Source organism: Somniosus microcephalus, chromosome 8, assembly GCF_052327205.1.
Source record: "Somniosus microcephalus isolate GS21.2 chromosome 8, FLI_Smic_1.0, whole genome shotgun sequence".
NCBI classification, from domain to species: domain Eukaryota; kingdom Metazoa; phylum Chordata; class Chondrichthyes; order Squaliformes; family Somniosidae; genus Somniosus; species Somniosus microcephalus.
In genome coordinates, this window is record NC_140994.1 from 64,770,095 (window position 1) to 64,797,107 (window position 27,013).

Below are 27,013 nucleotides of genomic sequence, written 5' to 3' on the forward strand. Positions count from 1 at the left end.
GTAATTCAGAAAGTAGTAATTAAAAAAAGACAAGTATGAGTTGTAATAGCCTGATAAGTGTAGGACAAAGCAAAGAGTGCTGGAAATAAGCAGATTCAAAGTTATTATGTCCTAGGGAAAGAATAATTGAATGTAGGGACTGCAATGAGTCTTGGTTTCAACATACTAAGGATATCGGAAGGATCAAGAGTGCATTTGGAGATTAGTGGCAATAATAAAGGAAAGTTACATTTCATTGGTGCCGGCATTCCCACCCCATGCTAACAGCTAGTAAGAAGGGTACATTCCTGCTTCAATTTCTTGATGAAATTCTACTTTAAAGACATATTGCCCAGAAATTCGGGTCGGGGGCTTCCCGCGGGTGTAAGCCCCCGACCTACACTTACCTAGCGCGCCGGCCGTTGAGCTGTGGGCCCCCGTGGAATTCCGATCCTAGGCCTGCTCCAATTGCCGTGCGCAGTGCTTGCGTATCCCAGGGGCGCAGTTAGTTCAATGTGTCCCCTGGGATCACGTGAGCCATGGGGAGCCAATTGGAGCAGGGAATGCTTCATTCATAAGTTTGACAGGAAGTGCTGTCAAACTTATAAATACTACGAGCCCCAAAACATCACTTATTTCTTCAAATAATTTTTTTTTTAAATCCCTTTTTTTAAATAAACTATAAATTACATGAAATAACTATTTTAAACAATAATTTAAACTTTTGAAAAAAAAATTATTTTCTAATGGGGCTAAAAATAAACTTACCTTTCTTTAAAGTATTTAAAAATAATAAACCTGTGGAAAAAATGTTTTAATTTTAATTAATTCACCACTTACCTTGTAAAAAGCAGGCCTTGCGACTGCTTTTTAAATGTGTAACTTCTGGAGACTTAGTGGATTTACCATGCCATATGCTCACAGACTTACATGGATGGAGTTTAGAGGTTTAGGTAGCAACTTGATGTTTGTATAGAAGAGGCAATTTTCTGGGTACAGGTAAATGTATGTTATAAATCGTAATGATAAAAAGAGTAATCAAATAGGTAAATAATAGTCTAATAAGTGATACATTTGATTCTTATCAGAAGAGGAAGTGGGATAAATAGAGAACATAGGCAGGGGAAATATCATTCTTCAGTCCATTGCAGTGTGAAGGCTCAGTTGGGAGGTAGGAGCTGGACCAAATTAAATGAGAGAAGTCTTGATGCTGATGGGGAGGAGTTGGGGGTGAGATTGATAGTAGGGTTACTGACATGTGCTGCTAGCGAGTAGATGGCCGGGTGAAGATGCTGTGGCTAAATAAATAGGTGAGTTTTTACATTTTATTTTAGTATTATAGAATTTTTAAGGTGTTCATTATGTTAGAAATCTTATTAATCGGAGTATATTTATAAGTGAGAAAACAACAAGGACTTGGAAAATAGCTTTTGAAGATATGTGCCCAGATTGGTTTCTCAAATTGGTTTCCAAACTCTTGGGCTTCTCTGGACATCTAGGCTATGTATCTGCTTTGGACTACACTGGATTACACCACTACGCTTCTGCACTGGACTACACTGGCTTGCACTGTAAGAGTCATCTGCTGTTTCACTGATCCTGCTGCTAAAAGATTTTTAAAATAACTTTTAAACTGGGTCTGTCTCTCTGCTGAGCTGGTTCTACTGGTTTTCACCTTTGTTGGCTTCTGGCTAGCAGCTGCTGTTTCACTGCTGTCTGGTGACTCGTTTTTCAGCTTTGCTGGTTGCTGGTTTGTGGTTTTACATTTTCTCCACCGCTTTTGATCTGAAGTGACCTCCAACTTGGGTCAATGTCGCCATCATCTTTCTGCACCGCAACCGATTTTCATTCCTACGGCAATAACCTCCATCCTCCAATTCTCTACCCTTCAAATAGCTTCTGGATTTCACTCGCCTGCTACACTCATCTCCGAACATGAACAGTTCGTCGATGCTCCATGCCTACTCCATCCTACCTACGTCAACTTTATCCCTCCACGGCACCCCTGACTTTAACTCTGGTTTCCCTACTATTGTTCCCAACCTATTCACTGCTACTACCAGGAAATATGTATCCCATTAATTACTGCATAACCAGGCCTATATAACCTGAGCTTTTCCCTGTGTCCATTCGCGTGCGCACTTTGGCTGCCGCTCCGGACCTGAGCCGTTCACTTCTATTACCACTTTTTCTCCCCGCCCCCTTTTCCTTTTCTCTCTATCCCTCCCTGACCGCTCTCTCGTCTCATCATGCCTCCTTTCATCTCTCCTCTCTCGGATACTCTGCCCTCCCAAATCCCTATTCCAAACCTTCATTACTCTCCCACTTTCCTACTCTCCTGCCGCTGTCCCAGGCTTGACTCCCTCTTAGATAAGCCTACAGCTTCCCTCTGTGCCTCTCTTGGCATCCTCTGAAAGTCCCACCCCGACACTCCTCGCTGCCTCCTTACGACCAGCAACCCCAACTGTCCCATCCTACTCTCTCGCCGACCTTCCCACCCAATGCACCCACTGGGGGCTAATCTTGCCAATCTCCTCCCCGTCCAACTCACCCCTCCCAGCGCTGACTCTGTGGACACTGGCAGTAGATCAGCCATCACCAACACTCTCCGCATCTCCCTCCAGAATGTTCATTCACTTGCGAACAAGGCCCTTGCCATCCATGAGCTTATCGTGGATGATTGCATCGACATCATGGCCCTGACGAAAACTTGGCTGAGGGGTGATGACACCTTACCCTTAAATGAAGCCTCCCTGCCTGGCCATACCTTCCACCACTTGCCCCGCCCAGACCGCCGTGGTGGCAGTATGGCTCTCATCACCAAATCACACCTTGGTCTGTCCCCCTACTCCTCCGGCACTTTCTCCTCCTTTGAGCACCTCATCTTATTCCACCCCTCTCATTTAAAACTCTCATTCTCTACCGCCCACCCAAGTACCATAAAAATGCTATTACTGAGATATCTTCACTGTTCTCCTCCCTCAGCCTCTGCACCGAGCGACTTCTCATCCTCGGTGATTTCAACCTCCATCTCAATTCATCATGCTCTCTCTCCTCTGAGTTCACTAGCCTCTTATCCTCCTTAAATCTCTCCCTCCATGTAAACTCCCCAACCCATATTCACGGCCACCCCCTCAACCTTGGCATCTCTCCTCCCATCGTGTCAATCGCAGATAAGACCACCTCTGACCACTTCCCCGTTTCGCTCTCCACCCCCACCCCCCTCCCCCCAGCAACCCTACTTGCTTCTGTGTCTACCACTGGAAAAAAACTCTCTCCCAACTCTCTTACAACTGCACTTATGAGATCCCAACTGTCCAGCCTTTGGCCCTCCATTTACCATGACGTTTCTGCAGCTACTGATCTGCTCAACCACACCCTCACCACCACTTATGATGCCCTAGTCCCTATCATCGCCCCTCTCTTCAAAAAACCAACCCTTGGTCCCTCCGTCCTTACAAACTACCGTCCCATCTCCAACCTCCCTTTCCTCTGCAAAGTCTTTGAACGTGTTGTCGCCTCCCAAATCCGTGTCCATCTTTCCTGCAACTCCATGTTTGAATCTCTCCAATCAGGTTTCCGCCCCTGCCACAGTAGCGAAACGGCTCTCATCAAAGTCACAAATTATATCCTTTGTGACTGTGACAAAGGTAAACTATCCCTCTTCGTCCTTCTCGACTTGTCTGCAGCCTTTATTATGGTTGACCACTCCATCCTCCTCCAACGCCTCTCCACTGCCGTCCAGCTGGGTGGGACTGCATTCGCCTGGTTCCATTCTTGTCTATCTAAATGTAACCAGAGAATCAACTGCAATGGCTTCTCTTCCCACTCCTGCATCGTTACCTCTGGTGTGCCCCAAGGATCTATCCTCGGCCCCCTCCTATTTCTCATCTACATGCTGCCCCTTGGTGACATCATCTGAAAACACAGCGTAATTTTCCACATGTATGCTGACGACACCCAGCTCTACCTCACCACCACTTCTCTCGACCCCTCCACTGTCTCTAAATTGCCAGACTGCTAGTGTTGGATGAACAGAAATTTTCTCCAATTAAATATTGGGAAGACCGAAGCCATTGTTTTCGGACCCCGCCACAAACTCTGTTCCCTAGTCACTGACTCCATCCCTTTCCCTAACATCTGTCGGAGGCTAAAACACACTCTTTGCAAGCTTGGTGTCATATCTGACCACATATCCACAGCATAACGAAGACCGCCTATTTCCACCTCCGTAACATCCCTGCCTCACCTCATCTGCTGTTGAAGCCCTCATCCATGCCTTTGTTACCTCTAGACTTGACTATTCCAATGTACTCCTGGCTGGCCTCCCATGTTCTACGCTACATAAACTTGAGGTCATCCAAAACTCGGCTACCCGTGTCCTAACTCGCACCAAGTCCTGTTCACCTATCTCCCCTGGCTCCCGGTTAAGCAACGCCTTGATTTCAAAATTCTCATCCTTGTTTTCAAATCCCTCCATGGCCTTGCCCCTCCCTATCTCTGTAATCTCCTCCAGCCCTCTTCAGCATCCCTGATTTTAATCACTCAACCATTGGTGGCCGTGCCTTCTGTTGCCTAGGCCCCAAGCTCTGGAATTCCCTCCCTAAACCTCTCTACCTCTCTTTCCTCCTTTAAGACACTCCTAAAAACCTACCTCTTTGACCAAACATCTGCCCTAATTTCTTCTTATGTGGCTCGGTGTCAAATGTTTTGTCTTATAATACTCCTGTGAAGCACCTTTAATGTAATAAAATGTCCTATATCTCTGTATGGCTCTCATGTTTTTGTGGTGCATATATTTGTCTATGAATCTTTTTCTTACAATCTCTTTCGCTATGTCGCCTCTTTCTTCTATATCTCTTGCAATCTGTCAATTGCTCTTGTGCTACATTTTTATTTCTCATCCTTTTCCAAAGCCCAAGATTAGCAGCAAGATGATAGGCAACACATACATTTTTGGAGGTAGGTATCAGGATCAGGCAAGGAAGATGTTGTTTGGAAAGTAGTGGAACACACTTAAGGTAGAGAAAAAGTGGGCCTGGGAACTCAAGCTGGGAAGGAGTGGGAATGCAGGGGTCATAGGTAGCGAGCGCCTGCAGTTGGCATACAGCATAAAGAGCTGGACATGGGTGGAAGTACTCATTTAGGATAGGATCTAGGAGACATGGGCCTGGTGCCTCGGAGCACTGGAAGTGGGAGGAAGAATCTGTGAGCGTGTGATGGGTGGGAGTGGAGGAGACTGGTTTTTGGAGTCTGTCACTGTTCTGCAGTGGGATGAAGGAAGAGTTTGGGAGTTCCGTGGGATGGTGCTGGTGGTTATCAGCATTTAACATGGACTAATGTCTGGGAGTGGGGGTGGAGAGGCAGTATCTGGGAGCACCTGCAGATATCTGAGTTTTGCCAGTGCTGGGGGGAAGGTACAGGAGGGGTGGTTTCGATTTTTAGTGTGGCGAGTTGGATTTTTAGTCATATGCAATGCAACTCAATGTTTGCGCCTCTGATCCAAAAAGTTGGACACCTTGCCTTGCTAATTCTTCAGAAAAGGGACAATTTAATAATCTGTCGATGTAATAGTTGAAATTTCCATCTCCATAATTCATTGACATTATAATAAGCAAAAATATAATATTTTAATATACCATTCTAAAAGTTTTGCATCTAATCTGTATCCATCAGACCTCAGTGCCATATTTGAAAGCGTCACAATCGCACATGATTGGGTCAAGTAACTACTATCTGTAAAATTAATCATACTATTTTCCTCACATACAAGTAGGCAGGAAAACCTACCAGTCACGAGCCATCAACCCACACAAAACCAATGAAATTTCCCCCCCCCCCCCTCCCAATTAGGAACCAGCTACTGCAGTAAAAAAAGTCAAATCACTCAAAATAATTTTTCCAAATTTCTGTCAGCTGCATGCTGTTCTTCAGCCAGCCAACTATACACTGATTAAAAATACAATTTATAGAAAAACAAACATATAAAGTATAATAATCTGTGGAAAGAAAAATTGAGCTTACTGATAAAATTGCCCCGTCCAGTTGGAAATCCATCCAATAAGTTTTTCATCTAGCAGCCTAATCCTTTATGGGGAACTGAGGCTTCAGTCTTGATCCTTTCTTACATCTTGCACTCATCAGTAGCTGCAGTCTGTGCTCCTCTTACAGCTACAGCCCATCTGCTTTTCTGGTGCAGCTCGACCACTATTGATGCTCCACTGCCACTACTGCTGGTGGGGTCACAGTTACCATCAGTGCTCCTAGTGCCTCGGGATTCTTTCCACCCGCCTGCGGTGGCTCCAAGCTGCTACTGATGTTGCGGTCATAGTTACCATCAGTGCTCCTAGTGCCTCGGGATTCTTTCCACCCACCTGCTGTGGCTCCAAGCTGCTACTGATGTTGCGGTCACAGTTACCTTCAGTGCTCCTAGTGCCTCGGGATTCTTTCCACCCACCTGCTGTGGTTCCAAGCTGCTACTGATGGTGCTGATGTGATCAAGGTTGATTTCTCTTACCCACACCCTCCATTAAGGGGCCTCTTGGGACAACCAGCACTCTTTGGTTCCATGGTACAGTTACTGTATTCCTGATACAGCCACAACTGCTTTACCCTCTCCTGCTATGGTTACTGCTGCGACTGTTCTTCATACACCCAACCACTTTAGCGTCAGGGAGCCTCCCACCCCCACTGAACGGCTCCCTAACCCCACGTGAGAACAGGATTGGGCTGAGCACACATACCAGAAGCAGTCACTAGACAGCAATCAAGATGAACAACTTTGAGCAATTTTCCCCTCCCTAGCCCAGGGTTGCGGAGGGCAACTATAGTGCCCCAGCTGGGAACAACTAACGCAAGACACTTTGGTCTCGGTGTTCTACACTGATCACCACACTCTGGTCTCTGTGCTCTACACTGATCAAGACGCTGTGGTTTCTATTCTGCATTGAGCAGTGCCCCCATTTTAATGTTAGTGTCCCATTGAGAGAATCTCAAACTGGTCTGACTAACTGGGGAGCACAGTTTCAGTTCAGTGCATTAATATACAAATATTTTAATAATCTACTAATTTTTCTGATGGGTTTTACTTTACCACGCAGTCAATGTTCAGTAAATCCTTCAGCTTTGCTACAACCCAGTTTTAATAACTATAAATTTCAGCACATTATCCACTGTGTATGATTTTTAAAAAAATCTTCCAGTACAAAAAATATGTAGATTTGTGGGCAGACAATGAAACCTTTAACAGAAGCTGTGGGGAATGAAGTAATTTGTCAATCCTAATATGCAAACTTCACAAATGTTCCATTATATAACTGTCCGAATAGGAACAGTGCCAGTTTACTAGAATGGACAGTGTCATGATTAAATCCACTGCCCTGTCTTTAATTGCACGTATTTTGATTTCTCCTAATTATTTTGTTGCTTTAGTTGTTATGTTGGTAATAAGACCAATTATTATGCACATTTTATGACTAAAAGGATTATTTTACACACTCTTAACCTTAAGTCTGTTAAAGATAAATCTCTTTTCTCTGTTTAACTGGATTTTCACATCTTCAGCAAGTTCAAGATTAATGCTATTTTTTTAAATGGTTCCATTGGAAGCCATGAATGAATCAGGTTACATTTAGAAGCAAGCTGTAAAAAGACAAATTACATGATTTATCTGTTCTACAGGAAGCTATTGGATCCAAGTTATACCAGGAAATGGAGTCAGAAGGGAAGTTTTCGTCAGTTCAAGTGATTTCAATTGATTGTCGGCTATGGGGAGTTCCACAGCGCAACCTGTGGCAGAGCAGTGAATGACTGACCACAACTTAAGGATTTCCACATTTATCTGCACGTGCTAAATCCTGAAGCCACGGTCAGTTTCAGAGGGGTAATGACGGCGGACGCTGACAGTTTCGCCATCATTACCACCGCAAAATCCGGGCCAATACTTTTAGAAGACAGTTTGTGATCTACATCTCCATTGGATCACTGCATTTTATGGGAACAAAAAATTAGCACCCTTCTCAAATATGTCTCATTAGAAACAGATACCAAAAACTTCAAAATCATCTTAAAAGTAGATTAGGTGTTCTGTGCATTTATAATCAATTGGTGTAACACCTAGCCCAGAATTCTTACTGGAGCTAAATGAAACGGTGTGTGTGGTCTGTATACCTTGAAAGCTGCATTAATTTCCAGAAAAGAATCAAATGTTGTTGAATAAAAATCATGTACAATTTTCCAGTCGCCTGAAGTCTTGGCCTTTTCTACATCTTCTCTGTAATCAAAAAAAAACTTGTACATTACATTTCTGTTAATCAAACTAATAAGGTTTAGCATAATTAAATGTCTGCATTACTGAATGAATAGTGCTGTACTCCTTAATTATGGTCTACCTTGGTTTAGAATTAGATCATGTAGAACAGGTCTATCTTTATTATCATGAATCTTGTTACATACAGGTAGATTGAATACAAGCAACATATAATAATAATCTACACAGTTCATGACTTCTGAATAGTAAAATTGCCTACCTTGTAAGGTCTTCATAGTTCTTCAGATGATAGCAATCCTCCCACACTGTAGGGACTTGGATGGTTCTGGGGATTCACATTAATGTTTTCTTGTCTTGATGTCATAGACACCATCTCCCTTACAACTCTGCGACTCTCAGATTATGTATAAAGGCCCAGGACCCACACAATAGCTCAGTGATTTTGACCTACATTATTTCAAAAATGACTTCCTTCAAAACTCCTTATCCATAAAATCATAATGACCCCAAACAGGGCCTATGGAGATGACCAGTAGGGATTATGGTGTGTGAGGGATGATATTATTCAAAAATGACTTAATACTTGACAAAATAGGTAATCTTACTTTCTCAGTTATTCAGGCATTTCTCACATACTGTAGGAGCCTTATCAAAATAGTGCCATTTTAGAAAGAGGGGGTACTTAACTGGGGTGCCCCAATCGCTGCTGCCAACACAGATCTGCCAAAAGTCATTCTTGGCCTTGTCCAGGGTTTCCACCCTCCCCACTCCGACCCCAAGGCGAAATTGGGCTCAAACCAAACCAAGACCAAGAGGGATATTCAAGGTAGCTGCCTTGAGACAATGTCAATACAAGGAGCAAAAGGAGACCATGGCCTGGATATTAACAGGGCGGGTTACGTAGGCGGGGAGGGGGCAGAGTTTCGGTTGGGAAAGTCCGGGTTTCCCCGTATGCTGTGGGGTTTTAACTCCACAGCATGCATCTTTTGTCCTGACAGGTTCCCCGCCCGGAGGTCAGCCTGATTGACAGGTTTGGCTTCCAAGTCAGATGGGGAGCAGGGCTCAGCCCCAGGTAGGTCTGATCCACGACCCCGGGGGGGCAGGGGAACAGTTTGATCCCAGGGGACGGGGACCGATCCCTGACCCCAGGGGTCTTTGTATTTGGGGGGGGGGGGGAGCACTCCTGTCACTCCTGGCCCACAAGTAGTGCTGTAAAGGCACTTACCTTCTCCCCAAAGCTATCCTCGCCTCCCTTCAGCTGCCGGGTTTCCCGAGGCCTGGAATTCAATCCGGAGTAGTGTGAGGTAATGCATTGGGGGAGGGCTAACAAGGCAAGGGAATACACAATAAATGGTAGGATACTGAGAAGCGTAGAGGAACAGAAGGATCTTGGAGTGCATGTCCACAAATCCCTGAAGGTAGCAGGACAGGTAGATAAGGTGGTTAAGAAGGCATGTGGAATACTTTCCTTTCTAAGTCAAGGCACAGAATATAAGAGCAGGGAGGTTATGCTTAAACTGTATAAAACACTAGTTAGGCTCCAAGCTAGAGTACTGTATACAGTTCTGGTCACAGGAAAGATGAGATTGCACGAGAGAGAGGGTACAGAGATTTACAAGGATGTTGCCAGGACTAGAGAATGTTAGCTATGAGGAAAGATTGGATAGGCTGGGGTTGTTTTCTTTGGAACAGAGGAGGCTGAGGGGAGACTTGATTGAGGTGTATAAAATTATGAGGGGTTTAGATACAGTGGACAGGAAGGACCTATTTCCCTTAGCAGAGAGGTCAATAACCAGGGGGCATAGATTTAAAGTAATTGGTAGAGGATTAGAGGGGAGTTGAGGAGAACTTTTTTCACTCAGAGGGTGGTGGAGGTCTGCAACTCTGCCTGAAAGGGTGGTAGAGGCAGAAACCTTTTCACATTTAAAAAGTACTTGAAGTGCTGTAACCTATAAGGCTGGAAAGTTGAATTAGGCTGGATTGCTCTTTTACGGCCGGCACAGATGGGCCGAATGGCCTCCTTTCGTGCTGTAAATTTCTATGATTCTACATGCAATCTAGGGCAAAAATAAAGACAACAATCTAGAAACCCTCAATGTAGACCGATTCCTCTGCCCATGCCTGCCATATCTTTAACCTTTTAGATTTTGCATTAGATTTATATTTTTACTTAGAGGCTTCCAGCAATGCTCCCACTTGTCCAATGAAACTACCTTTATCAGTGTTTAATAATTCAGTTGCAACTCTCAAGGCAGGGTAGAAATATGCATTTTGGCCACAAGCCACAGCAAAATAAGATAAACCACAGACTTGGCTACTGATACATTGCCTGCTGCTTCAGTACTGCAACTTGCATCTGGTTGTCAAAGAGAGGCAAGCAATGCTCCCTGAAAAGACCCTGATTAAACCTAATCACTGACTGCAACTTAGTTGCTTTGCCCAATGTGCTTGGTGACATGCCATATGTGTCCTAGATGCCCACACATTCTTATTCTTGTTCAGAGGGCTCAGGGCAAGTAATTCTGCCAGATTAGTTAAAAAAAAGTCTAGGCCTAGAATTATAGCAAGAAGGAACTGGTCCCCATGAAGGGTATCAACCAGAAGAGAAACAGATAAAAGGGTAATGTATGCAGTTAAAAGAGCTCAAACCTGTTGTGTATGTACCTTTAAGAGAAGAACTGATTCTATACTGCAGTACCGGCAGTGACCACCCCTGTATATAAAGCCATAGCAGGCTTCTGTACGTCAGTCTTAAGTTACCCTCTGTTCAGCTGCAAGCACGAGCAGAGGGAGCAGCCAGACTTTGGAGAGTGGATTAAAGTGGTGGTCCCCTGACCAGGAAGAGGAGGAGAACGTTGGACCACCACCACCAACTCCACCATCATTACATCAACTGAGGTGCCTGGAGAGAGAGGACAGAGGAGGAGAAGGAGAAAGGAGGCCTACATCAACATCAACCAGGGGAGAGGCCTTTCTATCACTGCCTCCCCAATTTGGCCTCCACTTCAGGAGAGGGAGAGAGGGGAGAGAAACCAACTGCTTGAAAGGAGGGAAGAAAACTTCATCCGGAACATCTACAGGTGGGTGTTATTTGGGGCACTCTCCCAAGACTTTGTATTTTAGGTGGGGGGAGAAAAGAAGAAGCAAGGCCGGATCATCAAGGGGTGTAGTGTGTGTGTGTGTGTGCTCTTGTTAAAAGCTAGGCCACACACACCACTAATTAGCATCCCTTCTATTGCCTGCCCTGGGAGAGCTTGGAGCTGCCCAAGGTGAAGTCTTTAATTTAATTTAATTACATCGTTAAGACCTGTTGCAGGACTAAGCCTGGGCTTCTCCAGCTTTTCCAGGTGAAGACGTCTTCTCCCCCTGCCAGAAGACCACCATCACCAAAGACTTTTTCCATCGGAGAGTGCAACCCTGCCTACACCCACCCACCATCCTGAGTGGCAACACTGCCCTTTGCGGCCTCCCTCCTTCCCACCCCCCCACCTCTCTCTCTCTCTTTGTCTCTCTCTGCCTGTCTTTCTAAGGCACCTTAGTTTCATCTATTTTATTAATTGCCAATTGAGCAGAGGGGAGAGGCCACTCTCCCAATTTAAATCAATAAGGAGAGAGGTGTGTCCTCATTTTAATCAGCTCCCTCTGCTCAATAGAGGACAAAAAAAATATATATACACCGAGGCCATTAACACCTTCAGGCCTGTGACTTGGGGTGAGTGTAGCCCTTAAAAAAAGCACCCCAGAATGGCGACTGCGTCTTCGCCGGTGGCGGGGCCAGCCGGGACCTATGCGAGAGTGGTAGCCACGGCCACAGCTGCTCCCGCTGTTCCTGCTGCCCCGTCACCTTTTCGATTAATAACAAAAAAGCTTGGGGTGAAGAGCTACACTCACCCCACTATGACCATCGAGGCCTGCGTCAAGGCCATGGCTGGGGTTGTCGGCCCCTCAGCCATCGTCGCGGCCTCGAAAATGTATGGGAAGGCTGTGTTCTTCCTGGGGTCGGAGCGGGCGGTGTCCCTGGCTGTCGCCAAGGGGCTCACCGTGGGCGGGACCTTCCTGCCGGTGGATCCTCTCGAGGCCACCGCGCAGAGGATCATTATTTCCAACGTCCCGCCCTATGTTCCTGGTGAGCTCCTCCTTCCCCATTTGCGACAACTTGGGGAGGTGAGGTCGGGGATCACGCCCATCCCGCTCGGCTTCCGGGAGGCCAGCCTTCGCCACGTCTTCTCCTTCCGGCGCCAGCTGTTTATCCAGCTGGCGCGGGAGGAGGACACTGAAGGGGCGTTCGTCGTCCTCCACGAGGGGACCGCCTACCGCGCCTTTTGGACGTCGGACGGTGTGAGGTGCCATGCCTGCAGGGAGGTGGGGCACATCAGGAGGAACTGCCCTGCCTCCAAGGCCGCCGGATCATCTCGTGCGGCCGAGGCTGGCGCCGCCGCCGCCGCCCTTCCCCCCGGATCTGCCCACGCGTCAAGTACGTCTGATGCGCGGTTGACGTCGGGGGCCGATGCCACCAAGGCCTCCGGCGGGGGGGAGGGAGCGTGTCCGGCCGGAAAGAAGGCGCGGGGAAAAAAGAAGCACCTTAGGGCAGGTCCCCCCGTGGATGGTGAGCCCTTGCCCCTTGAGCCCCTTACACCCGCGCTCCTCGCGGAGTTGATCAGGGCAGATGTGAGCGGGAGGGGCCCCGTGCCCGAGCCTGTGGCCGCAACCGCCGCAGCGGTAATGCCAATACCTGCGGCCGGGCTCGGGCCCGAGGAACCCGACAAACCTGCTCCGCCGGAGGGAGTCGAGGAGGAGGCCTTTGCAGACATGGAGGTCTCCCTCGCTCCCTCCGTGCTAAAAAGAAGGCGCGACCCCCTGGATGAGGAGGAGGACCGGGAGGAGGAAGGTCCCTCCGAGCAGGGGGAGTCGTCGCCCGCCGCGGGTACTGCGCCCCCCCGCCCCCCCAGCGCTGTCGTCATCACCAGCGATCGGCAGGGGTCGCCTGTCCCTCGGGAGGCTGAGGCAGATGTGTCTGTCCAGCACGTGCCTCCCGGGGATGGGGATGAGACCCTGCCCGTGGGGGGGGTTGCGGAACAACCCGCGGCAGTAATTGAAGTTGACCTTTTATCGGTGTCGTTACCCCTCGCCGGGTCGGGCAGCCTGGGGGTTGGGTCGGGCGAGCTCGAGGATAATGAGCTCGCCCAATGCGACCCGGACGTCTCCCAGGGGATGCTCGTCCTGGTAGAGCTTTTAATTCAAAACCCCCCGTCCGCTGGGTCGGAGGTTGGTGGCGGGGAGGAGGATGGCCCCCTGGCTGCGTCTCTGGTGCCGGACGTACTGGAGGAGCTGGAAATTGTTCTCTCCCCGGTTTCTCCGGTCGTTCCGGCGTCTGAGGCGGAGGGGAGCTCTGAACCGCCGCCGTCTTCTGGCCCGGCACCCCTAGAGGAGCCCAGGGAGAAATCCTCTGCCGCCGATCCTGGGGGTGGGATCCGGGCGGAGGCGGGGCTGGCTGGCGCGGCCGAGTCGTTCGCTTCGCACTGCGCGGCGGACGGGTTGGCCGCTGGTGACGACCCCCTGGAGGAGGATGGGGACTCGGTGATGGGCACGGAGGACGATTCGGACTCCAGCGCCGACGTGGCGATGGATGACCTCGTGCCCCTTGCCAAGTCTCCCCTCATTTCCGTAAGGGAACTCCGGGATTTTATGGCCACGTGCCTGGGTCAGCGCAATAAGGTCCGGCTGGCCCTCGACAGGTGGTCGGAGCTGGCGCTGCTCATCGATTCCGTCCGCGCCGCCGTTAAGATCTTGGGCGCGGACGAGGGTGTGAACCCGCTCGAGCTGCGTCGGCTCACAACGTTTCTCACTGGGCTGCTGAGGAAGTGGCGGCGGACCAGCGGCTGCGCTTCCTCGCCCCGTTAGGTGTAGGTAGAGGTTGCACTATGCTTCTGACATGAAGATAACCATAGCCAGCCTCAACATCAACGGCAGCAGGGAGGCGCGCCGCAGATTCAATAACTTCTCGGTCCTTCGGGACGGGAAGTATGCGGTGTGCTTCCTGCAAGAAACCCACACCGTTCCGGGAGACGAAGCCACGTGGCTCCTGGAGTGGCAAGGAGGGGTCAGCATGAGTCACCTCTCCAACAATTCCAGCGGGGTGGCTATCTTTCTGGCCCCGCATTTTCAGCCGGAGATCTTGGGGGTCAAGGAGCACGTGCCGGGCCGCTTGCTCCATGTCACTGTTCGCCTGGGGGGCGTGCCGCTCCATCTAGTGAACGTGTACGCCCCTCAGACCAGTGCGCAGCAAGTGCGCTTCTTCGAAGAAGTGTCCGCTCTCTTGGGCTCCATCGACGTGGGCGAGTGCGTCATCCTCGGGGGGGATTTTAACTGCACCCTCGAGGCGAGGGACCGTTCGGGTCCCCCGCGAAGCCCGGCGGCGATGGAGAAGTTGAGGGACCTGGTTGGGTCCTTCGACTTGGTGGACGTCTGGCGAAATCTCCACCCCGACTCCAGCGCCTTCACTAGTGTGAGGTCTGGGGGAGGAAGGTCCAGAATCGACCGCCTCTACATTTCCCGGGCATTCGTCTCCTGCGTTCCGGCAGCTTCCATGCGGCCGGTGCCGTGCACGGACCACCACCTGGTGTGGGCGGAGCTCGCTCCGCTGCGCGCGCGGGGGGGGTCCGTGTACTGGCATTTTAACAACCTGCTGCTGGAGGACGCACGGTTCCGGGATTCGTTTCGTCGATTCTGGGCCGACTGGAGAAGGAAGCAGGGGGGCTTCCCCTCCTTGAGGCTATGGTGGGATGTGGGCAAGGCTCACATCCGTCTCTTCTGTCAGGAGTACGCGAAGGGGTCGACCAAGAGGCGGGAGGCCCGGGTCGGGCGGTTGGAGAAGGAGGTGCTCGACCTGGAGTCCCGTCTCGGTCAGGTCGTCGAGGACCCGGCCCTGCGGAAGGTGTACGAAGAGAAGAAGGGCGCGCTGAAGGACCTGCAGCTCGTCGGGTCCCGAGGCGCGTACGTGAGGTCGCGGATCCAGCTCCTGCGGGACCTGGACCGCGGCTCCCCCTTCTTCTACTCGCTGGAAAAAAGACGGGGGGTCCGTAAGCAGCTCTTGGGGCTGCTGGCCGACGACGGATCTCTGGTCTCGGATCCGGAGGGAATCAGCGTGGAGACCCGCGCCTATTACGGGGCTCTGTTCTCTCCGGATCCGTCCAGCGAGGATGTGCGCAGAGTTTTGTGGGAGGACCTGCCGAAGGTTGGCCCGGAGGGCGCCGAAAAATTGGACGCTCCGCTAAGTCTGGCGGAGCTGACCGGCGCCCTCCGCCAGCTCTCTAGGGGAAAGTCCCCGGGGCTGGACGGGCTGACCGTGGAGTTCCACAGGGCGTTCTGGGACGTCTTGGGGGGCGACTACGCGCGGGTCCTGGGGGAAAGTTTGGCGACCGGGGAGATGCCCCTCTCTTGGCGCAGGGCGGTCATTGTCCTGCTGCCTAAGAAGGGCGATCTCCGCCTCCTTAAGAACTGGCGCCCGGTCTCCCTCCTCAGCACGGACTATAAAATCTTTGCCAGGGCCATGTCTGCTCGCCTTGGCACCGTGCTGGCCCACATGATCCACCCCGACCAGTCCTACACGGTCCCGGGCCGGACCATCCACGATAACATCCATCTGGTCCGGGACCTGGTCCACCACTCCCAGAGGGCTGGTCTGTCGGTCGCCTTCCTTTCCCTGGATCAGGAGAAGGCGTTCGACAGGGTGGATCACGAGTATCTCTTCGGGACTCTGCGCGCATTCGGGTTCGGGACGCATTTCGTCGCCCGGATCCGACTTCTGTACGCCGCCGCGGAGTGTCTGATTAAAGTTAACGGGTCCTTGACGGCGCCCCTTCGCTTCGGGAGGGGGGTGCGTCAGGGATGCCCCATGTCCGGCCAGTTATATGCCATTTGCGTGGAGCCTTTCCTGCGCCTCTTGCGGAAGAGGTTGACGGGACTGGCTCTGCAAGGGCCGGGCGTGGAGGTGGTCCTCTCGGCTTACGCCGATGACGTGCTCCTCACGGTCACGGATCCCGCTGACTTGCGGAGGATGCGGGAATGCCAGCAGATTTACTCGGACGCATCCTCCGCCAAGATCAACTGGGAGAAATGTTCCGGACTCCTGGTGGGTCAGTGGCGGGTGGACTCCCTGCCGGAGGAGTTCAGGCCTTTCGCCTGGAGCACCACGCACCTCCTCTATTTGGGAGTCTACCTTAGCCCTGCCGAGGACGCTTGGCCGGCGAACTGGCAAGAGCTGGAGGCCAAAGTCACCGCTCGCCTAGGACGCTGGACAGGACTGCTCCGAGTGTTGTCCTACAGGGGTCGAGCGCTGGTCATAAACCAGCTGGTGGCCGCCATGTTGTGGTACCGGTTGGTCACTTTGATCCCTCCCCCTGCGTTTGTCGCCAAGATTCAGAAGAAGCTCATCGACTTCTTCTGGGACAAAAGGAAGCACTGGGTCTCTGCCGTGGTTCTGTGTCTCCCGCTTAGGGAGGGCGGTCAGGCGCTGGTGTGCCTTCGCACCCAGGCTGCGACTTTCCGTCTTCAGACGCTGCAGAGATACCTGTACGTCGAGAATCCTCCGAGATGGTGTGCGCTGGCGACGTTTTTCTTCCGCCAGCTGCATGGCCTCAATTACGACACGCAGCTCCTGTTTGCGAAAGTGGGCAGCAGGCGTGCCGGCCTGCGGGAGCTGCCTGTCTTCTACCAGGAACTACTATGGGTTTGGAACTACGTCGCTTCCAGGCGGAGCTCTCCCCTGTCAGGAGCGGCGGCTCTCCTTCGGGAGCCGCTGCTCAGGAATCCGCACCTCCACGAACACGGGTTCGGGCGGCTGGCGGAGGGTAGGGCTGTGGCTGGCAAGGTGACCAGAGTCGGGGACCTGCTCGATGGCGGAGGAGCGGGCTGGATGGCGCCGGAGGAGCTGGCGCGGCGCCTGTCCTGGGCCAACGTCCGGCTCGCGGTCGAAACCATCGAATCGGTAAAAGCGGCACTGGGCCCCGACTCCACTAGGTGTATCGAGGCGGCTCAAGCACGTGGGGCGATCCCGTCCGAGCTTACCCCCGTTCGGACGGAATTCCTCATCGGCGCCCGGCCCCGAAACTCCCCTCGGGAACCGGCGCCTCACAACTTGAGCCGTCTCGAGGAAATACCCTCCGTGCCTTTTCATTCCGCGCGGAGGGGTTTCCTGTACGGGCTGCTCCTGCACACTCTCCACTTTGCCATCTTCGTCTACCGTCCGGACACGCCTTGGCGTGGCGTTTTGCCGACCGGCGGTAGCGGAGGTCCCCAATGGAGGGCTCTCTATGCGGGAGTCCTCCCTTGTTCCATCGGGGACTTGGCCTGGAGGGTGTTGCACGGAGCGGTCCCGTGCAATAAGGTTTTAAGTAGGTTCACGGACTCCCAGGCCGCCTGCATTTTTTGCGGCCTGGAGGAGTCCGTGTTTCACGTTTATATGGATTGTGAGAGGTTGCAGCCCCTCTTTCACTACTTGAAGGGGCTGCTCCTCGATTTTTGGTTGCACTTCAGTCCCACGCTCTTGATCTACGGTCACCCGGTGCGGAGGGGAGCGGACAGGTTGGAGGACCTCCTTGTGGGCCTGCTCCTGGGCCTGGCTAAAAGAGCCATCAATTGGTCCAGGCAGCGGGCGGTCGAGGGGGTCGTCCAGCCGGATTGCCTGCATCTCTTCCGCGGCCATGTTCGCGCCCGGGTGGCCCTGGAGATGGAGCACGCGGTGTCCGCCGGTGCGCTTGAGTATTTCCGCGACCAGTGGGCGCCGCGGGGACTGGAGTGCATCATCAACACGGATAACCAAATTTTAATTTGATTTGTTAAGCTTTAGTTGAACTTTTGTTTATTTACAGTCGAATTGGTTTTTTTTGGGTCCAAATAAAAGAGTACCCTCTGTTCAGCTGCAAGCACGAGCAGAGGGAGCAGCCAGACTTTGGAGAGTGGATTAAAGTGGTGGTCCCCTGACCAGGAAGAGGAGGAGAACGTTGGACCACCACCACCAACTCCACCATCATTACATCAACTGAGGTGCCTGGAGAGAGAGGACAGAGGAGGAGAAGGAGAAAGGAGGCCTACATCAACATCAACCAGGGGAGAGGCCTTTCTATCACTGCCTCCCCAATTTGGCCTCCACTTCAGGAGAGGGAGAGAGGGGAGAGAAACCAACTGCTTGAAAGGAGGGAAGAAAACTTCATCCGGAACATCTACAGGTGGGTGTTATTTGGGGCACTCTCCCAAGACTTTGTATTTTAGGTGGGGGGAGAAAAGAAGAAGCAAGGCCGGATCATCAAGGGGTGTAGTGTGTGTGTGCTCTTGTTAAAAGCTAGGCCACACACACCACTAATTAGCATCCCTTCTATTGCCTGCCCTGGGAGAGCTTGGAGCTGCCCAAGGTGAAGTCCTTAATTTAATTTAATTACATCGTTAAGACCTGTTGCAGGACTAAGCCTGGGCTTCTCCAGCTTTTCCAGGTGAAGACGTCTTCTCCCCCTGCCAGAAGACCACCATCACCAAAGACTTTTTCCATCGGAGAGTGCAACCCTGCCTACACCCACCCACCATCCTGAGTGGCAACACTGCCCTTTGCGGCCTCCCTCCTTCCCACCCCCCCACCTCTCTCTCTCTCTCTTTGTCTCTCTCTGCCTGTCTTTCTAAGGCACCTTAGTTTCATCTATTTTATTAATTGCCAATTGAGCAGAGGGGCGAGGGCTCCTCTCCCAATTTAAATCAATAAGGAGAGAGGTGTGTCCTCATTTTAATCAGCTCCCTCTGCTCAATAGAGGACAAAAAAATATATATATATATACACCGAGGCCATTAACACCTTCAGGCCTGTGACTTGGGGTGAGTGTAGCCCTTAAAAAAAGCACCCCAGAATGGCGACTGCATCTTCGCCGGTGGCGGGGCCAGCCGGGACCTATGCGAGAGTGGTAGCCACAGCCACAGCTGCTCCCGCTGTTCCTGCTGCCCCGTCACCTTTTCGATTAATGACGAAAAAGCTTGGGGTGAAGAGCTACACTCACCCCACTATGACCATCGAGGCCTGCGTCAAGGCCATGGCTGGGGTTGTCGGCCCCTCAGCCATCGTCGCGGCCTCGAAAATGTATGGGAAGGCTGTGTTCTTCCTGGGGTCGGAGCGGGCGGTGTCCCTGGCTGTCGCCAAGGGGCTCACCGTGGGCGGGACCTTCCTGCCGGTGGATCCTCTCGAGGCCACCGCGCAGAGGATCATTATTTCCAACGTCCCGCCCTATGTTCCTGGTGAGCTCCTCCTTCCCCATTTGCGACAACTTGGGGAGGTGAGGTCGGGGATCACGCCCATCCCGCTCGGCTTCCGGGAGGCCAGCCTTCGCCACGTCTTCTCCTTCCGGCGCCAGCTGTTTATCCAGCTGGCGCGGGAGGAGGACACTGAAGGGGCGTTCGTCGTCCTCCACGAGGGGACCGCCTACCGCGCCTTTTGGACGTCGGACGGTGTGAGGTGCCATGCCTGCAGGGAGGTGGGGCACATCAGGAGGAACTGCCCTGCCTCCAAGGCCGCCGGATCATCTCGTGCGGCCGAGGCTGGCGCCGCCGCCCTTCCCCCCGGATCTGCCCGCGCGTCAAGTACGTCTGATGCGCGGTTGACGTCGGGGGCCGATGCCACCAAGGCCTCCGGCGGGGGGGAGGGAGCATGTCCGGCCGGAAAGAAGGCGCGGGGAAAAAAGAAGCACCTTGGGGCAGGCCCCCCCGTGGATGGTGAGCCCTTGCCCCTTACACCCGCGCTCCTCGCGGAGTTGATCAGGGCAGATGTGAGCGGGAGGGGCCCCGTGCCCGAGCCTGTGGCCGCAACCGCCGCAGCGGTAATGCCAATACCTGCGGCCGGGCTCGGGCCCGAGGAACCCGACAAACCTGCTCCGCCGGAGGGAGTCGAGGAGGAGGCCTTTGCAGACATGGAGGTCTCCCTCGCTCCCTCCGTGCTAAAAAGAAGGCGCGACCCCCTGGATGAGGAGGAGGACCGGGAGGAGGAAGGTCCCTCCGAGCAGGGGGAGTCGTCGCCCGCCGCGGGTACTGCGCCCCCCCGCCCCCCCAGCGCTGTCGTCATCACCAGCGATCGGCAGGGGTCGCCTGTCCCTCGGGAGGCTGAGGCAGATGTGTCTGTCCAGCACATGCCTCCCGGGGATGGGGATGAGACCCTGCCCGTGGGGGGGGTTGCGGAACAACCCGCGGCAGTAATTGAAGTTGACCTTTTATCGGTGTCGTTACCCCTCGCCGGGTCGGGCAGCCTGGGGGCTGGGTCGGGCGAGCTCGAGGATAATGAGCTTGCCCAATGCGACCCGGACGTCTCCCAGGGGATGCTCGTCCTGGTAGAGCTTTTAATTCAAAACCCCCCGTCCGCTGGGTCGGAGGTTGGTGGCGGGGAGGAGGATGGCCCCCTGGCTGCGTCTCTGGTGCCGGACGTACTGGAGGAGCTGGAAATTGTTCTCTCCCCGGTTTCTCCGGTCGTTCCGGCGTCTGAGGCGGAGGGGAGCTCTGAACCGCCGCCGTCTTCTGGCCCGGCATCCCTAGAGGAGCCCAGGGAGAAATCCTCTGCCGCCGATCCTGGGGGTGGGATCCGGGCGGAGGCGGGGCTGGCTGGCGCGGCCGAGTCGTTCGCTTCGCACTGCGCGGCGGACGGGTCGGCCGCTGGTGACGACCCCCTGGAGGAGGATGGGGACTCGGTGATGGGCACGGAGGACGATTCGGACTCCAGCGCCGACGTGGCGATGGATGACCTCGTGCCCCTTGCCGAGTCTCCCCTCATTTCCGTAAGGGAACTCCGGGATTTTATGGCCACGTGCCTGGGTCAGCGCAATAAGGTCCGGCTGGCCCTCGACAGGTGGTCGGAGCTGGCGCTGCTCATCGATTCCGTCCGCGCCGCCGTTAAGATCTTGGGCGCGGACGAGGGTGTGAACCCGCTCGAGCTGCGTCGGCTCACAACGTTTCTCACTGGGCTGCTGAGGAAGTGGCGGCGGACCAGCGGCTGCGCTTCCTCGCCCCGTTAGGTGTAGGTAGAGGTTGCACTATGCTTCTGACATGAAGATAACCATAGCCAGCCTCAACATCAACGGCAGCAGGGAGGCGCGCCGCAGATTCAATAACTTCTCGGTCCTTCGGGACGGGAAGTATGCGGTGTGCTTCCTGCAAGAAACCCACACCGTTCCGGGAGATGAAGCCACGTGGCTCCTGGAGTGGCAAGGAGGGGTCAGCATGAGTCACCTCTCCAACAATTCCAGCGGGGTGGCTATCTTGCTGGCCCCGCATTTTCAGCCGGAGATCTTGGGGGTCAAGGAGCACGTGCCGGGCCGCTTGCTCCATGTCACTGTTCGCCTGGGGGGCGTGCCGCTCCATCTAGTGAACGTGTACGCCCCTCAGACCAGTGCGCAGCAAGTGCGCTTCTTCGAAGAAGTGTCCGCTCTCTTGGGCTCCATCGACGTGGGCGAGTGCGTCATCCTCGGGGGGGATTTTAACTGCACCCTCGAGGCGAGGGACCGTTCGGGTCCCCCGCGAAGCCCGGCGGCGATGGAGAAGTTGAGGGACCTGGTTGGGTCCTTCGACTTGGTGGACGTCTGGCGAAATCTCCACCCCGACTCCAGCGCCTTCACTAGCGTGAGGTCTGGGGGAGGAAGGTCCAGAATCGACCGCCTCTACATTTCCCGGGCGTTCGTCTCCTGCGTTCCGGCAGCTTCCATGCGGCCGGTGCCGTGCACGGACCACCACCTGGTGTGGGCGGAGCTCGCTCCGCTGTGCGCGCGGGGGGGGTCCGTGTACTGGCATTTTAACAACCTGCTGCTGGAGGACGCACGGTTCCGGGATTCGTTTCGTCGATTCTGGGCCGACTGGAGAAGGAAGCAGGGGGGCTTCCCCTCCTTGAGGCTATGGTGGGATGTGGGCAAGGCTCACATCCGTCTCTTCTGTCAGGAGTACGCGAAGGGGTCGACCAAGAGGCGGGAGGCCCGGGTCGGGCGGTTGGAGAAGGAGGTGCTCGACCTGGAGTCCCGTCTCGGTCAGGTCGTCGAGGACCCGGCCCTGCGGAAGGTGTACGAAGAGAAGAAGGGCGCGCTGAAGGACCTGCAGCTCGTCGGGTCCCAAGGCGCATACGTGAGGTCGCGGATCCAGCTCCTGCGGGACCTGGACCGTGGCTCCCCCTTCTTCTACTCGCTGGAAAAAAGACGGGGGGTCCGTAAGCAGCTCTTGGGGCTGCTGGCCGACGACGGATCTCTGGTCTCGGATCCGGAGGGAATCAGCGCGGAGACCCGCGCCTATTACGGGGCTCTGTTCTCTCCGGATCCGTCCAGCGAGGATGCGCGCAAAGTTTTGTGGGAGGACCTGACGAAGGTTGGCCCGGAGGGCGCCGAAAAATTGGACGCTCCGCTAAGTCTGGCGGAGCTGACCGGCGCCCTCCGCCAGCTCTCTAGGGGAAAGTCCCCGGGGCTGGACGGGCTGACCGTGGAGTTCCACAGGGCGTTCTGGGACGTCTTGGGGGGCGACTACGCGCGGGTCCTGGGGGAAAGTTTGGCGACCGGGGAGATGCCCCTCTCTTGGCGCAGGGCGGTCATTGTCCTGCTGCCTAAGAAGGGCGATCTCCGCCTCCTTAAGAACTGGCGCCCGGTCTCCCTCCTCAGCACGGACTATAAAATCTTTGCCAGGGCCATGTCTGCTCGCCTTGGCACCGTGCTGGCCCACATGATCCACCCCGACCAGTCCTACACGGTCCCGGGCCGGACCATCCACGATAACATCCATCTGGTCCGGGACCTGGTCCACCACTCCCAGAGGGCTGGTCTGTCGGTCGCCTTCCTTTCCCTGGATCAGGAGAAGGCGTTCGACAGGGTGGATCACGAGTATCTCTTCGGGACTCTGCGCGCATTCGGGTTCGGGACGCATTTCGTCGCCCGGATCCGACTTCTGTACGCCGCCGCGGAGTGTCTGATTAAAGTTAACGGGTCCTTGACGGCGCCCCTTCGCTTCGGGAGGGGGGTGCGTCAGGGATGCCCCATGTCCGGCCAGTTATATGCCATTTGCGTGGAGCCTTTCCTGCGCCTCTTGCGGAAGAGGTTGACGGGACTGGCTCTGCAAGGGCCGGGCGTGGAGGTGGTCCTCTCGGCTTACGCCGATGACGTGCTCCTCACGGTCACGGATCCCGCTGACTTGCGGAGGATGCGGGAATGCCAGCAGATTTACTCGGACGCATCCTCCGCCAAGATCAACTGGGAGAAATGTTCCGGACTCCTGGTGGGTCAGTGGCGGGTGGACTCCCTGCCGGAGGAGTTCAGGCCTTTCGCCTGGAGCACCACGCACCTCCTCTATTTGGGAGTCTACCTTAGCCCTGCCGAGGACGCTTGGCCGGCGAACTGGCAAGAGCTGGAGGCCAAAGTCACCGCTCGCCTAGGACGCTGGACAGGACTGCTCCGAGTGTTGTCCTACAGGGGTCGAGCGCTGGTCATAAACCAGCTGGTGGCCGCCATGTTGTGGTACCGGTTGGTCACTTTGATCCCTCCCCCTGCGTTTGTCGCCAAGATTCAGAAGAAGCTCATCGACTTCTTCTGGGACAAAAGGAAGCACTGGGTCTCTGCCGCGGTTCTGTGTCTCCCGCTTAGGGAGGGCGGTCAGGCGCTGGTGTGCCTTCGCACCCAGGCTGCGACTTTCCGTCTTCAGACGCTGCAGAGATACCTGTACGTCGAGAATCCTCCGAGATGGTGTGCGCTGGCGACGTTTTTCTTCCGCCAGCTGCATGGCCTCAATTACGACACGCAGCTCCTGTTTGCGAAAGTGGGCAGCAGGCGTGCCGGCCTGCGGGAGCTGCCTGTCTTCTACCAGGAACTACTATGGGTTTGGAACTACGTCGCTTCCAGGCGGAGCTCTCCCCTGTCAGGAGCGGCGGCTCTCCTTCGGGAGCCGCTGCTCAGGAATCCGCACCTCCACGAACACGGGTTCGGGCGGCTGGCGGAGGGTAGGGCTGTGGCTGGCAAGGTGACCAGAGTCGGGGACCTGCTCGATGGCGGAGGAGCGGGCTGGATGGCGCCGGAGGAGCTGGCGCGGCGCCTGTCCTGGGCCAACGTCCGGCTCGCGGTCGAAACCATCGAATCGGTAAAAGCGGCACTGGGCCCCGACTCCACTAGGTGTATCGAGGCGGCTCAAGCACGTGGGGCGATCCCGTCCGAGCTTACCCCCGTTCGGACGGAATTCCTCATCGGCGCCCGGCCCCGAAACTCCCCTCGGGAACCGGCGCCTCACAACTTGAGCCGTCTCGAGGAAATACCCTCCGTGCCTTTTCATTCCGCGCGGAGGGGTTTCCTGTACGGGCTGCTCCTGCACACTCTCCACTTTGCCATCTTCGTCTACCGTCCGGACACGCCTTGGCGTGGCGTTTTGCCGACCGGCGGTAGCGGAGGTCCCCAATGGAGGGCTCTCTATGCGGGAGTCCTCCCTTGTTCCATCGGGGACTTGGCCTGGAGGGTGTTGCACGGAGCGGTCCCGTGCAATAAGGTTTTAAGTAGGTTCACGGACTCCCAGGCCGCCTGCATTTTTTGCGGCCTGGAGGAGTCCGTGTTTCACGTTTATATGGATTGTGAGAGGTTGCAGCCCCTCTTTCACTACTTGAAGGGGCTGCTCCTCGATTTTTGGTTGCACTTCAGTCCCACGCTCTTGATCTACGGTCACCCGGTGCGGAGGGGAGCGGACAGGTTGGAGGACCTCCTTGTGGGCCTGCTCCTGGGCCTGGCTAAAAGAGCCATCAATTGGTCCAGGCAGCGGGCGGTCGAGGGGGTCGTCCAGCCGGATTGCCTGCATCTCTTCCGCGGCCATGTTCGCGCCCGGGTGGCCCTGGAGATGGAGCACGCGGTGTCCGCCGGTGCGCTTGAGTATTTCCGCGACCGGTGGGCGCCGCGGGGACTGGAGTGCATCATCAACACGGAAAACCAAATTTTAATTTGATTTGTTAAGCTTTAGTTGAACTTTTGTTTATTTACAGTCGAATTGGGTTTTTTTGGGTCCAAATAAAAGAGTACCCTCTGTTCAGCTGCAAGCACGAGCAGAGGGAGCAGCCAGACTTTGGAGAGTGGATTAAAGTGGTGGTCCCCTGACCAGGAAGAGGAGGAGAACGTTGGACCACCACCACCAACTCCACCATCATTACATCAACTGAGGTGCCTGGAGAGAGAGGACAGAGGAGGAGAAGGAGAAAGGAGGCCTACATCAACATCAACCAGGGGAGAGGCCTTTCTATCACTGCCTCCCCAATTTGGCCTCCACTTCAGGAGAGGGAGAGAGGGGAGAGAAACCAACTGCTTGAAAGGAGGGAAGAAAACTACATCCGGAACATCTACAGGTGGGTGTTATTTGGGGCACTCTCCCAAGACTTTGTATTTTAGGTGGGGGGAGAAAAGAAGAAGCAAGGCCGGATCATCAAGGGGTGTAGTGTGTGTGTGCTCTTGTTAAAAGCTAGGCCACACACACCACTAATTAGCATCCCTTCTATTGCCTGCCCTGGAAGAGCTTGGAGCTGCCCAAGGTGAAGTCCTTAATTTAATTTAATTACATCGTTAAGACCTGTTGCAGGACTAAGCCTGGGCTTCTCCAGCTTTTCCAGGTGAAGACGTCTTCTCCCCCTGCCAGAAGACCACCATCACCAAAGACTTTTTCCATCGGAGAGTGCAACCCTGCCTACACCCACCCACCATCCTGAGTGGCAACACTGCCCTTTGCGGCCTCCCTCCTTCCCACCCCCCCACCTCTCTCTCTCTCTTTGTCTCTCTCTGCCTGTCTTTCTAAGGCACCTTAGTTTCATCTATTTTATTAATTGCCAATTGAGCAGAGGGGCGAGGGCTCCTCTCCCAATTTAAATCAATAAGGAGAGAGGTGTGTCCTCATTTTAATCAGCTCCCTCTGCTCAATAGAGGACAAAAAAAAAATATATATATATATACACCGAGGCCATTAACACCTTCAGGCCTGTGACTTGGGGTGAGTGTAGCCCTTAAAAAAAGCACCCCAGAATGGCGACTGCATCTTCGCCGGTGGCGGGGCCAGCCGGGACCTATGCGAGAGTGGTAGCCACAGCCACAGCTGCTCCCGCTGTTCCTGCTGCCCCGTCACCTTTTCGATTAATAACGAAAAAGCTTGGGGTGAAGAGCTACACTCACCCCACTATGACCATCGAGGCCTGCGTCAAGGCCATGGCTGGGGTTGTCGGCCCCTCAGCCATCGTCGCGGCCTCGAAAATGTATGGGAAGGCTGTGTTCTTCCTGGGGTCGGAGCGGGCGGTGTCCCTGGCTGTCGCCAAGGGGCTCACCGTGGGCGGGACCTTCCTGCCGGTGGATCCTCTCGAGGCCACCGCGCAGAGGATCATTATTTCCAACGTCCCGCCCTATGTTCCTGGTGAGCTCCTCCTTCCCCATTTGCGACAACTTGGGGAGGTGAGGTCGGGGATCACGCCCATCCCGCTTGGCTTCCGGGAGGCCAGCCTTCGCCACGTCTTCTCCTTCCGGCGCCAGCTGTTTATCCAGCTGGCGCGGGAGGAGGACACTGAAGGGGCGTTCGTCGTCCTCCACGAGGGGACCGCCTACCGTGCCTTTTGGACGTCGGACGGTGTGAGGTGCCATGCCTGCAGGGAGGTGGGGCACATCAGGAGGAACTGCCCTGCCTCCAAGGCCGCCGGATCATCTCGTGCGGCCGAGGCCGGCGCCGCCGCCGCCGCCCTTCCCCCCGGATCTGCCCGCGCGTCAAGTACGTCTG

The 27,013-nt window shown here is 54.3% G+C and overlaps 1 protein-coding gene across 2 annotated transcripts in view; it reads right to left on the reverse strand.

Moving 5' to 3' along the window:
• Positions 1-27,013, reverse strand: part of hectd2 (HECT domain containing 2) — a 206,144-nt gene that overhangs the window by 111,014 nt on the left and 68,117 nt on the right. For both annotated transcript variants that reach the window (XM_085994823.1, XM_085994824.1), the window contains exon 4: positions 8,149-8,251. In XM_085994823.1, the coding sequence (XP_085850949.1) occupies positions 8,149-8,251 (103 nt within the window). The remainder of the gene's footprint in view (positions 1-8,148; positions 8,252-27,013) is intronic.